Here is a 14,783-nt window from a genome sequence, read left to right as displayed (position 1 = left end):
ATTGGCTTCACTGCTTATATTCCCAGCTTCTCCATTCGAATACAATCAGTCAGACTGCAAACTATCCAATGAGCACGGTTCGCATGATATCTTGGATTGGTGGAGGGGTTTTCAGTCAGTCTATATCCGTTGCGTGTTAATAGTAGCGTTATCTCATACAGAGTACGGCGATCATTACCCACTAAAGATATGTGTAGACGAGGGGCTTGGCTCCTGAAAAGCCAAATATCAACCCCAGAGAAGTAGGCTGGTGCCTTGGGAGCCACATATCAACCCTAGAGAGTGATAGGTTGGCTCCCAGAAATCCATATTCCGCATCAGTTCATCCTGCAGTCCGCTGTTCAACCCCTTCCCCGATACTAGCAGGTTTATTTTTTTCGCTGATTAGGAAACTTATTCCCAATAGATGCTAAGACCCCTAGGAACATGAAATACGCGACTTTCCAATGTAACAAATCCGGTTGTAATTCTAATCGCAGCCTTGATTCAATAAGTGAGATGGCGCCGACATCCAATAAACCAAATCAGTAATGCCTTCATACCCATATCGTTCTATTATAAATCCCAGATAATCCACGGATGATTTCAAGTCAACGAATTCCTGATAGTCAGTGGGGAATCCCGCAAAATAAGCGCTGCAATTACCATGGGACGACATACGACGAGCGCCAAACTATGCAGCGTTTTCAAGGTCAAATCGTTCCCATTCAATGAAAATGCATTCCGAATGTAGCCTTATTACAGACAAGAACCCACGTATTGGAGATCTGTAGCACATTGCGGTGAGGGAATTGGAACTGCTCTCACTGTGCCTACCCGACTGGAAACTAAAATTGATTCGGGAGAACGACGTGATAATGACATTTATCGGGTAAATATCTTGAGTGAAAACATCACTGCAGCATCCAATCAGCAGAATCCGTAGAATCTTTGAATTGATCGCAGCGCCATTGTGTCAAAACAATGCCTCACACTAGTGCATCGGAGTCGTGGCGTTCAATCCAAACACAGTGAAGCGCATCAGTGTGAGTTGTGCTCATCCCCCGCGCGCGCGTCGCGGAAGGAAAAGGAACGAAGAAACATCGAAAACAGACGCAGAAAACGCAAAAGCGATAGTTTTCCACACAAGATGGCGAACGAACACAAGATTTTGCTGGCAACTCAGCCCGAAAAGCCGAACCATTACACGTGAGTATGGCGCAAAAAAACTTGAAATTGTGTAAAATCGCAAGCGGAAGTGACGAGCAGCGTTTTGATGGGAAAATTTGCCGTGTTTCTTGTAGATACCTGAAGGAATTCCGTGTGGACCAGTGCCAGTCGTTCCTGCAGCACAAATGCAACCAGCATCGGCCGTTCGTTTGTTTCAATTGGCATTTTATGAATCAGCGGCGTCGGCGGCCCATCAAGAAGCGCGACGGGACCTTCAACTACAGCGCGGACAACTATTGCACGAAATATGACGAGACGACGGGCATTTGCCCTGATGGGGACGAGTAAGTGCTTGCTTGGTTCTTTGGTAGCAGGTCCCCGGCTCAGCGGGCCGCCCACGGCTGCAGCAGGCCGTTGGCAGGTCGGGCCGCTTGCATTCGCCGCGTTCGCCAGTGGTTTGCGCGTGAAATTCGTGACGGGAGGATTTGCATGGCTTACGTGAATTTGGCTCCGCCGTGAAATTTTTCTCGAGTTCTGGTTTTCCATGCACGCATACATGCGTCCCGGAAAAGTGCGCAATTTGTGTTGTTTTTGTTTGTGTCCTTTTTTGTGTGGCGTCGCGCGGCAGTGGTTTTGATTGGTGTGCGCGCGGCATTGAGTAATGTTTGTTTACGACGGTCGGCCTGGCGATGTGTGTGTGCAGTGGCTTCTGATTGGAATCGGGTTTGACGTTTTGCTACGTACGGGATCCGCGCGTCCCGCACCCCGTGGTGTTGTTAGTCACGCTCGAGCGGAATTCGGTGCTGATAAGAAACGATGCGCTGGCAGAACGAGGCGAATTGTGCAATAATTGACGTCCGGAGCTGGCACGGGGATTATCTGCTGATTTCATTCATTAGACTTAGCTTTATTCATTTACCCAATTCACTTTCGCTTGCTTGGCACGCACGCACACAGGCGCGTCGACATATGGTGCCAGCGGTGTACGTCGTGTGAGTGGCGGTGTTGAATGGATGCACAGTGAAAGTAAAAATTGTTGGCACCACAGCGATTATATTTGCGTTAGAAGGTCACTGCAGTGGCATGCTGGGCCGCGGGCATAGATTTCTTATCGGTCGGCACTATTGCCGTTTTTGCCGGCTCCACTACACATCGACAACTATTTCATGGCTAGTTTGGTTCAATGACCCTCGGGGTAACATTTACGATCTCGGTGGCGTTTCGCTGGCTGATTGCAAATTGCAGAGTGCATTCTGCGAAACTTGTGGTGAAAGGTGCGAGCGTTGGTTGGTGAGGTACACTCACGGGAAGTAATAGAGAAACAGAATTGTGAATGAATGACTTTAGAACGGTTTCAGAAATGCTTGCAATAAATAAGAATGCAAGTCAAATATGCAACTGACGCTGAGTGCACAAAGGAACCCGAGATACTTTTTTAATTTGACCTCCTTGAGTGATCAATTGGCTAATCGATTGCAGTTTAACACAAATTTCCTTGCAATATAACGAAAGCGTCTGTCAATGTCTAGTTACGCCTGGATCTATAAAGCGAACTCAATTTTGAAGCTAATATGTCCATACGTATTACAGTCAAAACCTTATTGTTGTAATGTGTAATATGAGGGGCAAGCTACAGAGAAGAGTCAACTGAACCCTGTATGATATATATCTAGCAAATCTTCTAGACGATTTTTAGGCTGTTGAAATAACATTGGTCTTCGTGATTTTATTTGAAGTTCGAGCACCGAGTATGTGCATGCTTATTAGGGGGGGGCCATATGCACACGTGAATATTTATTTGGGATTATCATAATGAATTTAATCATCATTCATCCGATTCACACAAAAAAATCGTAGTCTTACATCGTTCACTGGTTTGCCTGCCTCATCCGATGAATTTAAGAAGAGAGCTTTGGGAATGGCGGAAGCATGTGGTCTGTAGGTCATGTAAGGTTGGGGGAAAGTCCATTATTTTGTTTATTTCGTGGCTTCCTGTAATTTTCGAAAATTCGTGACCGTTTAGAGGACAATTTGATTAAACCACTTGCGCCTTGTTCCTGATAAAAAAACAACCAGCTTTCACACCCTTCATTTGAAATCATATTTACAAGCATTGGGAACGGACGATAAAAGGTGGCATTAACTTAGGCAACAAGATATATAACGAAGCTAACGGAAGCTTTTAGCGGATCTTCATGGATGTATAGAACTTGGCGTCGTCCTGCGAAACATTTTCTTAGTATCCGCTGTCTTCATTTGGTATGATTACTGGCAGTAGATGTTTGAATTAAGCTTTGGAAATTTGGTGTGTCCATCACTTGGGATACACAATAATCGCAGTCACAATCCTCGACAACGGTATCGAGGGTCCTCAGGATGCTTGCTTTCTCCAGCTTGAGAGGGAAATCCAGCGATATAAAATGGACATTTTGTGCCTAAGCGAAATAAGATGGTGGGACTCTGGAGATTACTCCCCTCCCTCTTGCGGCAATGTGCTTTTGTACTCTGGAAAGCCTAATGGTATCAGACGCTAATCCAGTGTCGGGTTGTTTTTGACGACTACTGCAAGCCGCACTCTCTTGACCTGGGCGCCGCTTTCTGTCAGACGAGATAATTGTACAATGTGACGCACCAACGGAGATTTAAGATATAGTGGAAAAGGATGCTTTCTATGAGCAATTAAATACGATTCAGGGTAAGCTTCCTAAAGGTAACATTGTAATCGTGATGGGTGGTGATCTGAATGCCAAGGTGGAATCTGATGACACCCCGCTCGGGCATGTGATGGAGAAGCACGGTCTTGGCAACCATAATGGTAATGGTGGGAGGTTCGTGGATTCTTGCAACTTCCACCGTCACGTCATCACTATTCAAGCACAGAACCTGCTATAAGTCAGTTGAGTTTCAATTGACCGACGCCGTACAAGCAATCAAATCGACCACTTCGTGATTAGCAGTATATTTAGGAGTTGTCTTCTGGATGTGCTTAACATTGGCCTCGAAATCGTTCACTTGCGTGTTGCGTCCGCCGCTTCTCGCAGGATTGGGGAGCTGTGGGCCCTTAAATTTAACATCGACCGCTTGTATGACCCAGTTGTTGTTCGATAGTAGGAGAGCTGTCTTGCTGATCGAATAACAGATGTACTGAGTAACGATCTGGACAATATCGATGAGCATTGGGCCGCCATTAATAATAATCGTTGGCGCAACAATCCATATTGGATCAGGGCCTTGCAGTGTGTTAGAGCCCTTCATTCAAGACCGTAACGGTACACTACTGCCTTGTGGTCTAACCACTCAGCTATCCGGACACTTGGGCCGCCATTAAAAATGCTTTTTCTTGCTGCTACGTCTCGTAAGGGCGTCATCAGATCTGGCTGACTGCGGAGTCTTTGGAGCGGATCGATGAACGCAAGGCGTTAAAGGCTCTACTGGCCGTTGCAAGTGGTGACGAGCGTGACGGGCGCTCGAACTCCGATACCGAGCGAAATCCCGAGAAGCTCAGCGTAGTGCACGCCGTGACTAAAGAGAATTTGCAATTGCGTTGGTCAGGGAAGCGCTGGGCTTGACGGTCTCCCCGCAGGGGAGTTATTTATCGTTGCACCTGCAGTTAATGCAGATCTGTTGCTTCCACTCGTACGGAAATCTTGGGAATCCGATAATTTTCCCAGAGAGTGGAAGCAGGGGATGATCGTTAAGATTCCAAAAAGGACATCCGTTTTGAGTGTGACGATTGAATGGGTATCTGGCGTGCTTCTGTCGCAAAGATAATAGCTAAAATGGATGTTGCCCAACGCATAAACAGCGCTAGATCCTGGAAATGCAGTTATCTCAACACTAAGATCAAATTGAGATTGTTTCGTGCTAGTTTTCTTTCTATGTTGCTATATGGGAGTAGCACATGGAAAGTGAGCGATACTGTTATTCGAAAGCTCTAAGGTCGTATCATCGGAGTATGCTGGCCTGATAATATCTCAAACGAACTTTTTCGGCACACAGGCTTGGTAACCGTATGCGATGTGATAGAAAAACGGAAGGGGCAGTGGATCAGTCACACATTAAGGAGGGGCGACAATTGCATTCCGGGCTGTGCGATACAGTGGAATCCACTCTCAAGATGTCCGACGAGTAGGTTGCCCCAAAGGCACTTGCCGCAGAACAGTAGAGGGGATTGCGAGCGTTTCTGGTAGTCTTGGGGGTAGCTGAAGGGCATTTCAGGTAACCGCGAGCGATGGTGCGTAGGTTTGGCTAACGAGCTATACCCACCAAGGGGTGAAAGGCAACAATTTATATAATATGGAATTAAGTGCAAATGTTGAATTTCCATCCCATCTCGGGAGAGGGTGAAGAGTTCATGGAGGGAGGGGAAGGTTATCCCTCTTCCTCAGCGTATTTTTTTTTGATGTTCTTATTGTAAAGTTTGAATTTCCACACTGCACCCGGGCGGGAGGCATGGGAAGTGGTAGTTACATTGGGGTTGTTTAACGTGAGCTAACATTGTTTAGGCCGCGCGCGTTTACCCGCGGTTAATTAATTCTCTACCGATGTAAGAGATACAGCACCCTGGTCGCAAGCGTAACTCCGCGTAGGAGACCTAAACCAGGGGGCCAACCGCAAATACCCGGGCTGCGAACACATCTCCCAGGAATTCTCCTGAGACATATGAACTTTTAGGGCTACCACAGATCCCATGGTGTCAGAATACAGATGAGTCGCCATGCAGACGTCTTGGTGCATTCGCCTACTGCATCACTATCAGCAAGTCAATATGAATACAGCATTTTGCAGTGCCGCAACGTGGAGATTTTTTTGGCCATTTGTTTTCATTTAGATGACGACTTTGCTGCCTTGTCTATTTCCTCGCCACCTCAGAGCAGAGGGGCAATGAAGCCACTCCCTTGCGCATCGCGACGATGAAAGCTCTGCCTATAAGCTTAATAATGATGGGATATCTTTCCCTTTTCGGGGGGCCATATTTTTTCTACGGTGCTTGAAAGGGAGGATGTTTCTATTCTCTCCCTCTCCGGATGTGCGGCTGATAGATCAAACTTTACTATGATATCAAAATACCCCTCATTTAAAGCGCCTTCACTTTTTAAGAGGTGGGACACTTTAAGATTTTCCAATGTAGTTTGAGAGTGATGCTCTTCGCTTCTCCCTTCATACCTTCCTTTCCCTTCGGAGGTGTGGTTCAAAGTTGAACCCAGCCGTAACGTCACGAAAATAATCTCAATTTCGGGGGCGATAGCTTTTCTTCAGCGAGTTTAGAGCGGGGCTCTCATCTTTTCCTCCAAGATATCCTCTACTTTCCTTCTTCCTCACGAGGTGATTTTGAAAATTGAGACTTTGCCATGATGATATAAAGAAAGGCATTTTGATGGGTCAATACTCTTTAAGCGGGAGTATTTGCCACAAGTTTTCATCGGGGTTGAAGAGGGGACCTTCATGTTTACGCTCCATAAACTCCTCACTTCCTCCGGGGAGGGGGTTGGAAATACAGCCTTTATCTTGATAAGCAATTCACCGTCCTCCATTTTTAATTAAAATTGGTTTAATGCCTGTCACGGAAGGGTTACACCTATTGGCATGAAATTCGGTAGAAAGGTTGGAACTGTGAACCACCAAACATGCAGTGAAATGCGGGGATCGAAAAGGGGTGAATTACTTTAAAGGACCCATTATCAAAAACCATTCAATGGAAAAATCTGAAAAAAAAACATGGTGATCCACGCATATGGTATATAGGCCCCAAAAAACACCGGTACGATATCTGCGCAAATATGAACTTCTTAACCATTATAAATTCATAAAATGAAGTAATATCGGTTTTAATGTGAAGCAGCATACTGGTTTGGTAGAAATCCTACTACAGTAGAATCTCGATATTTAGTATTGTCAAGGGTCTGGCGATTTGGTACAAAATATCAAAATATCGCTGTTAGCTTCGACTTCTATTTGATATTTTACTGAAGAAATACGCATTGAATCAGCATGAATCCTTTCATTCTCTTGGAGACAATATCTGAGGTTTATAAAAAAACTATCTAGGTAACGAGACGTGCGTAACACAATTTTTAGAGAAGCTTGCATCCCTTCTCCACTGTTCTACGTCGCATAGTCCTAGGGCGGTCAATTCGTCGACATTCGAGGACATTGGTTTCCACTGTATCATAACTCGCAATGAGTTGTTGTCCTTCCTTAATGTGTGCCCTACACGCTGTGATTTCCGCTTTCTGGTCAGCACATCCACGAGTATATGGTTTTACCCCAACGAAATTTTTCATCAGTTATTTGAAGTATAAATTGTTACTTCAATCACTTCACTTCTTAGTTCGACGACAGTCTACTTTGGCACTCATGAGAGCTGAATGATGAAATTAAATAGCTACTCCTCTCTAGGTTTACACTTTAAATTTGACCAAGACCGAATTGAAGTTGTCCCTTTTTAATCAATAAACGGTTAATCTGATTTTCGATACACTTATAGGCCTCGATCGAAAAGGCCTTCCGTTCCTTCAAAGAATTTCTTTCATTTTTAATTTTAGATTATTTTTGGCGCATCGTTTGCTAGATTGATCCACTTGTCGCCACCTGCATTAATGCGTTTTATGAATGTAGGGTCGTTAGCTACGTTTGCAAACTTCGCTTTTGGGACTTTTGAGATTTTCTTAAAAAATTCGAGTCTTTCAATATGAGTCTGGCGGCGCGTCGTATCCAATACATCGACGTGCGTAGACGATCTATCCATAAGAGATGTTAAGGGTTTCTGCTATCTTTCCAATGCCAACAGAAGTTTCGAAAACCATTTTCTTTCACTTTTACGATGTTATCGTTATTAACAGTGGTGGATGAACCGCACGCATGAGGCCAGTATTTTATGGTCTCACGATCTCATTGAATACTTTATGCCATTCAAATGTTTGTATTCTCGATAAAGTAGACTCCCTAAAGTACTTCTGCGACATTTTTATTCTATTACGGTTTCAAGACTACTTGATTTTGCAGACTTTACCTTTATGTCTTGTATCAGTAGAGGGCGCAGATAATTATAGGGTAGGTACACATAGACAATTATAATGTTTTCCGCAGCTAGGTGCTGGGCATAGAATGATGTCAGTCTAATCGATGATCCCGAACCAATACCATTGCTTTTGATAAATTGAACCTTCGGTTTTTATTCCGCCAATCTTTATGTTTTTGACATAAGTGTGATCATATATCTGATAAAAAGGAGAAAATTATGCCATGGTCAGTTTGGAACCCATTGGTATCACCAGGTTTCCTTTACAGTCTGTCGCCAAAGATTCTGTCTTCTTATGGTCCTGTCTTTTTACGCAAAGCATCCACCTTGTCTAGTTTGGGGTGTTCCGTGTACATCTTCAGCTTTTATTTCATCCGCATTTTCCGTTGAAGATTTCGGAGAAAGTACAAGTAGGTAGAATTTAGCCTGTATTTCCTTCACAAATGTGACTCGCCATATAGGGTTTCCATTGGTGGAAAGACGTTAACGATAAGCAACTCATTCATGAAGAAGGATACTTTATGAATACGAGCAAGCACTTATTCTTAATCTAATAATATGCGGAGAAATTCTACCGTTCGCGAATCAAATGGTTCGTAGCAATAACATGCGGTTACGGAATGCTCGTCTAAATTGATCAATCGATCAAGCGGGACAAAGCCATCACCCGGCACAATGGTCTGCGCATATAATTTTCCACTGTAACTCCTGCAGAGATTTTGTACAAACCCTTAAAAAATTGATGAGGCCTAGGTGGGCCTTTATTATGATTAATTCATTTGGTTTAAGCCCATACATATTTGGCGGAGCAAGCAGATATTGGGATAAATGGGGTGATTGCGTTCATTCAAATCTTTGATTTTTAGACAAAGAAAAATTAAGTATGTCTACGGTCACCCTAACAAATGCGATGTGTAGATTTTATGTGACTTTTAGTTTTGATGTGCCCTCCGAATCGACTTAGACATTCATTTAATTTTAAGATGGGAATATAAAGCTTTTATTAATCTGCGTCTTTTCACCGGTTTGTTCGGATCTGAATGAATTTCGAACGAAGAATTACGCCAATTGTAAATCAGATATCCTTCAACATGTTTAATACAAAGTAGGGTATGTTTTTTTGCGCCAAAAACTTTGTAGCTACTCTGATAAAGACGTGCGGAACAGAATTTAGTCGGCTCAGGTGTTCAGAAGCAACTCCCCACTTCACAAACAGAGATTCATTTCTCTGAGATTCCCAAAGAATTGTTTATCTGGTATCCGCAGCTTCGCTCTAGCCTACTTGAAAGTGTTTCCTCTTTCTCGAATTGAACTGTACTTCTGCATGGTTTGGACCAGAATGTGCGAGAGTCCCAGGACATCAAGGAAAGCTGTGAAGGATTTAGATACAATACCTGTAGCTGACAATATTATGGGAACTACAATCACTTTCTGAGGCGTCAAATTTCCTTGATTTCCCGAGCAAGTCGCCTTCTCCACTTATTTCCGTTCAATGTTGCTATTATTGGGGATAGGAACATCAATACGCGGACTGACCCATCCTGTCAACTAACAGCACGTCAGGCTTGTTGTGTGGAAGGTGGCGATCAGTTAGAAATTGCCGCAGCGTTATGCCTGTTGGTGTATTGCACCGGTGCCATTACACTGCAACCAGAAATGAGATGGTCCAACGTCTCTAATGCCGAACCGGCATTGGGCCCTCTCTAGCCGCTTTTTAAGGTTTTGTGTGAAACAAAACCTTATTAGAATCGAGACGGTGTCTGTCTGTCCGTCTGTCTGGAAATCTTCAAAAGACACTGGTCTGGACACACCAGCGTGTGGGATTTTTACCCACTAAAACCACCCCCGACTCCCTCCCTGCCCCGCGGAACCACCATAAAGTATTACATCACGGGGCGGAGTCAGCTCACTCTAGCTTAATCCCCTTTCTTCTATACGCGGCGCACGTGACCGCGTTTTTCTCCTTTCCTCTGCCTTTCGCAATTTATCTTGAATTGATGCGATCATGGAGTTGACCGCATCCCAATTCCCTTGATGTGCTAGCATTTTCGGCACCAGATTTTCTGGTACCAGCACCTCTCCTAGAGTCTCCTCTAGGTTCCTCCTTTCTTCCACAAATCTCGGACAGTGGAAGAATACATGCTCTGGGTCCTCTGGGACTCCATCGCAATTTGGACAGTCGGGTGAGGTCTCCAATTTAAACCTGTGAAGGTATTGGAGATATCCTCCAGGTCCCGTGAGAAACTGGGTGAGATTATAATTAACCTCACCGTGTCGTCTCTCCAACCACTCCTTGATGGCAGGAATGAGCCTGTGAGTCCACCGACCCTTTCCCGAGCGTTCCCACCGCTCTTGCCATCTATTTATGGATCTCTCCCTCTCAGCCTTCTTCGTCTGCAATAAGGGGGAGGTTGGCTTCGCATGGTATATATTCGCCATCTCATCTGCCAAGATGTCAATGGGCATCATTCCAGAGATGACGAATGCTGCATCATCTGAGACAGTCCTGAAGGCAAAGCATACCCTCAGAGCTGTCCTCCTGTAGACTGCATTCAGTTTGTTAGTGTTAACTGACATCCGCAATGCCTCGCTCCAAACTGGGGTCGCGTAGAGCATGATTGAGGTCACCACCCTGGCTATAAGCAACCTAGAGGTATGCCGTGGCCCTCCCACGTTCGGCATCATCCTGGCCAGGGCCATACTGGCAGTGGATGATTTATCACAAACATACTGTACGTGTTGCTTATAGCTGAGCTTCCTGTCTATCACCACCCCCAAGTATTTGATGGTCGGCTTGGAAGTGATGATATGATTCCCGACTCTAACACAGGCGTAATTTCTCTTCCGGCGCTTCGTGATGAGGACCGCTTCCGTTTTTTCCTCCGCAAGCGTCAGACCAGAGCTCTCCAACCAGCATTTGACAGCACTGATTGCCTCGCTTGAGTATAACTCAGCATCTTCAAGATGCTTTGCGACAACAACCAGTGCAATGTCGTCAGCGTAACCCACCACTGTGGCTTCCTCCGGAAGGGGAAGATTAAGAACATCGTTGTACATGATGTTCCACAGTAGTGGGCCCAATACGGAGCCCTGCGGGACACCCGCGGAAACGACGTACTCCTGCGGTCCGTCATCAGTGTCGTACCAAAGCCTCCTTTCAGTTAAATAACTATCGACAATTGCGGCGAGGTAGGCGGGAATACCAACCTTCGCTAGGGATTTCCGGATTAGATTCCAATTGGCCGAATTGAATGCATTTTTCACGTCCAGGGTTACTACCACGCAATATTTGCTGGTACTACCCTTTCCGTGGATTGCATCTTCGGCCAAGCCAGTAACCAATTTGATGGCATCAATGGTTGATCTGGCTTTACGGAATCCATACTGCCGATCTGAAAGGCCGCCTTGGCTCTCAACTACTGGGAGTAATCTATTATAGATTACCCGCTCTAGCATTTTCCCCACCGTGTCCAAAAGACATATGGGTCGGTATGAGGATGGTTCACCTGGTGGTTTACCAGGCTTAGGCAGAAGCACCAACTTCTGCCGCTTCCATACCGCTGGAAATATTCCCTCGGACATGCACGCTTCGAACAACTCAGCAAACATCTCCGGCCTGGATTTCACGGCAAGCTTAAGGGCCTTATTCGGTACTCCGTCCAGACCCGGCGCTTTATTGTCTCCTATTCTGCCGCAGATTTCCAGGAGCTCGTCTCTGGTGACTGGCGGGATTGCTGTCACATTCAGAGGTGGTTGGAATGTGTCCGTGTTCCCCTCTTGCTGGGGGAATAACCCCTGGATGATTTTCAACAAGAGGGCGGGGCACGTGATCTGCGGAGACGAACGGCCTCTAAATCGTCCCATCACGATTCCATAAGCTCTCCCCTACGGATTTACGTCCGCTTCTGAGCAGAGCTCCCTAAAGCATTTCCTCTTGCTTCGCTGGATGGCGAGCTTGAGGGTTTTGCGGGCTGCCTTGTAGGCGCACTCTTTCTGCCCTTGATCCACTCTACCTACCGCCCTCTGAGCCGCTCTTCTCGCTCGGTGGCAGGCTGATCGAAGGCCGGTCAGTTCATCATTCCACCAGTAGTTCGGTCCTCTACGGGGGAATGCGCACCTCCTAGGCATGGACGCGTCACATGCTTTGGCGATGCATTGAGCCAGATGTACAGCTCTTTCCGTAGAGGCGCCTGCTATATCAGGTTGATCCAACCACACCTCTAAGAAGCTCTGCTCATCCAAAGATTTTGCAGACCAGCCTGAAATCTTTTTCGGTTTCGGGCATGATAGCTCTTTGCCCTGAGGTTCGACACATGTCTCAAAGAAAACTGCCTGGTGATCGCTGTGGGTGTAGCGTTCGCTGACGCACCAGGACATACCACGCGCCAGCGAAGGGCTGACAAAGGTCAGGTCTACAACCGAGCCTGATCTCCCTTTCTGGAAGGTGTTTACAGCACCTTCGTTAGCCAAAACTATGTCCATCTGCGCAAAAGCTTTTAATAAACTGCGCCCCCTAGCATTTGATTCCCTACTACCCCACTCTAGGGCCCAAGCATTGAAATCACCAGCAATCACCTTTGGACTTCTGTCTGTCTGTCTGTCTGTCACACCCGATTTATTCGGAAACGGCTAGACCGATTGTCACGAAAATTGGTGAGAGTATGTAATCTAGTGATCCCTTTACATGCAGTAAGTGGCGCCATCTTGTGTTAAGTTTAAGGGGGGCTCCCCGTACATGTGAATGGAGGGTGCAAATTTTTTTTTCACAGAATGTAGCCATGTAGGGTATCAAATGAAAGGTCTCAATTAGTACTTTTCGAATCTGCATTTCAATATTTGATATTAGATGAAACATAGGGGAGTGAGGGTTCAAAATATGACCCACAAAAAGTGTAACAGGTCTCGTTCTCAGAACCTATCCAACCGAAAAATCTGAAAAAAATCACAGTGGTGCATCTAAACGAAATCTAGGCCTCAAAATATATCCGGTTCCGATATCTGCACAAATAAAGTTAATAATAGTATATTTCCACATTTTAGAAATTTACCCGACACCCCCCCTTATGTTCATCCCAGAAGTACAAAATTTGGCATGTGTATAACGAAGAATATAATGCACAGTTTGGTCAAGTTTGAATAAAATCCAACTATTATTAACAAAGTTATAGGGGGTGAAACTTTACAATTTTTTGTGAATTTCGTGCACTCTACAACCCGCATGACGTCATCATCACATATCAATTCGTCAATACCACAACGAAATGAATTCTTATGAATTGGGTCTCAGACAATTATTTTGTTTTAGTTTTTTATTTATTTGTCAATCAGACATGTGTGTATGTAGGTATATAATATATGCCTGCTAATGAACTTTGCGGGTAGTGCCTAATTCAGCTAGATATAAGACGTAAATCGGAAATATGGGTACGATAAATTTAGATACGTGCATATATGTGTACAGTAGGTAATAGGCAGTTTGTTTGTTTAGGGTGAGCGTGATATCTATGGCTCTAATATGTACGTATGTCTCGTAGTTTGGAAAAATATGAAGGATTATGTTGGATTTGTAACTATATACGGACAGAAAAATGTGCGTCTCTTACATAAGATGAACACAAAACCTTTATACCCGAAGCGCGAGCTTCCGGTATTCCGACTTGTTTATTATGAGCATTTCATAAGCTTGGGTGGCGACCACGCCGTCATGATTGGTACACATTCCCCCGTCTCAGCAAATAGCTCCCCAGCATACAGCCATCTGTTCGACAAATGGCTGCCAAAGACAATTCACATGTTTACCGTGCATTGCATTCAACTTCCATTCATCGATTCGCTCTTGGTCTGATTCCACTCTACTCAGAGGATTGAAACATCGCAGTCAGCCCACAGCCTGCCTTACAAACAGCAACATGCAAGGGATTCGCCTGCTTTTTGCTGTAAAAATAAGTGCGCAGCGGGTGGACTTAGTGGTGATGTTGTGCCGCCATGTTAACCACGCTCTTGCCTCCGATGTGAAGGTCATCAATGCTATGTCTGGCATGTGGCTCATGATAACCTTTGCGGATGGCTTGAATTCGGCACTTGCCTAATCCGAATATCGAGGTGGTGGTCCGTACCATGTCATCTAAGTACATTAAGTGTGCCAGCTGCACAGCACGTAGGTGATATTTGATTGCAAAACCATGTCCTAGCATCACTCAGTAGCCATGAAATGAGGTTCAGCGTCATGCAAAACCAGAGGGGACTCAACGAATTCCCCTGGAAGATGCTTCTCCGAATATAGATAGGCTGTGAGGTATTGGTACCTTGATAAAGTGGTATGCCACCGATCCATGACTGCCGCCGAAAACTTTATTAGTTTCGAATCAATGCGGTACATATGTAGGTCATAATTGGTTATGCGGACACTGTCGAAAGCCTCAGCATAACCGATATAGCAACTAAAGAGGTTTCTTTGGTCTCTAGTTGCCTGTCTTACAAATGCCGTAACCCCTTGACCCAAATCGGCAGCCTTTCTGCTCCTCGGGCAAGATGTTGGTCTCGAGGTGTGCATTGACCCTTCCACTAATAAAGGACGTTATGAATTTGCAGAGGGTTGGCCGCGGCCGTGCAC

General features: G+C 45.2%; 1 protein-coding gene across 3 annotated transcripts in view; it reads left to right on the top strand.

Annotated features, from left to right (window-relative positions):
* The first annotated feature begins 803 nt into the window (after nt 1–803).
* LOC119656548 (RING finger protein unkempt) overlaps nt 804–14,783 on the top strand; it is a 36,098-nt gene continuing 22,118 nt past the window's right edge. The window contains exons 1-2 of one of the 3 annotated variants that reach the window (XM_038062911.1): nt 804–1,188; nt 1,284–1,493. In XM_038062911.1, the coding sequence (XP_037918839.1) occupies nt 1,130–1,188; nt 1,284–1,493 (269 nt within the window). In that variant the 5' untranslated portion in view covers nt 804–1,129. Of the gene's footprint in view, nt 1,189–1,283; nt 1,494–1,557; nt 2,424–14,783 lie in introns of those variants that run through there. The other 2 variants (XM_038062912.1, XM_038062913.1) reach the window with 2 other exon arrangements.

This window comes from Hermetia illucens, chromosome 5, assembly GCF_905115235.1.
Source record: "Hermetia illucens chromosome 5, iHerIll2.2.curated.20191125, whole genome shotgun sequence".
Lineage (NCBI taxonomy): Eukaryota > Metazoa > Arthropoda > Insecta > Diptera > Stratiomyidae > Hermetia > Hermetia illucens.
Note: the sequence above shows the minus strand (reverse complement) of the source record. Positions and strands in the feature narration are given on the sequence as shown.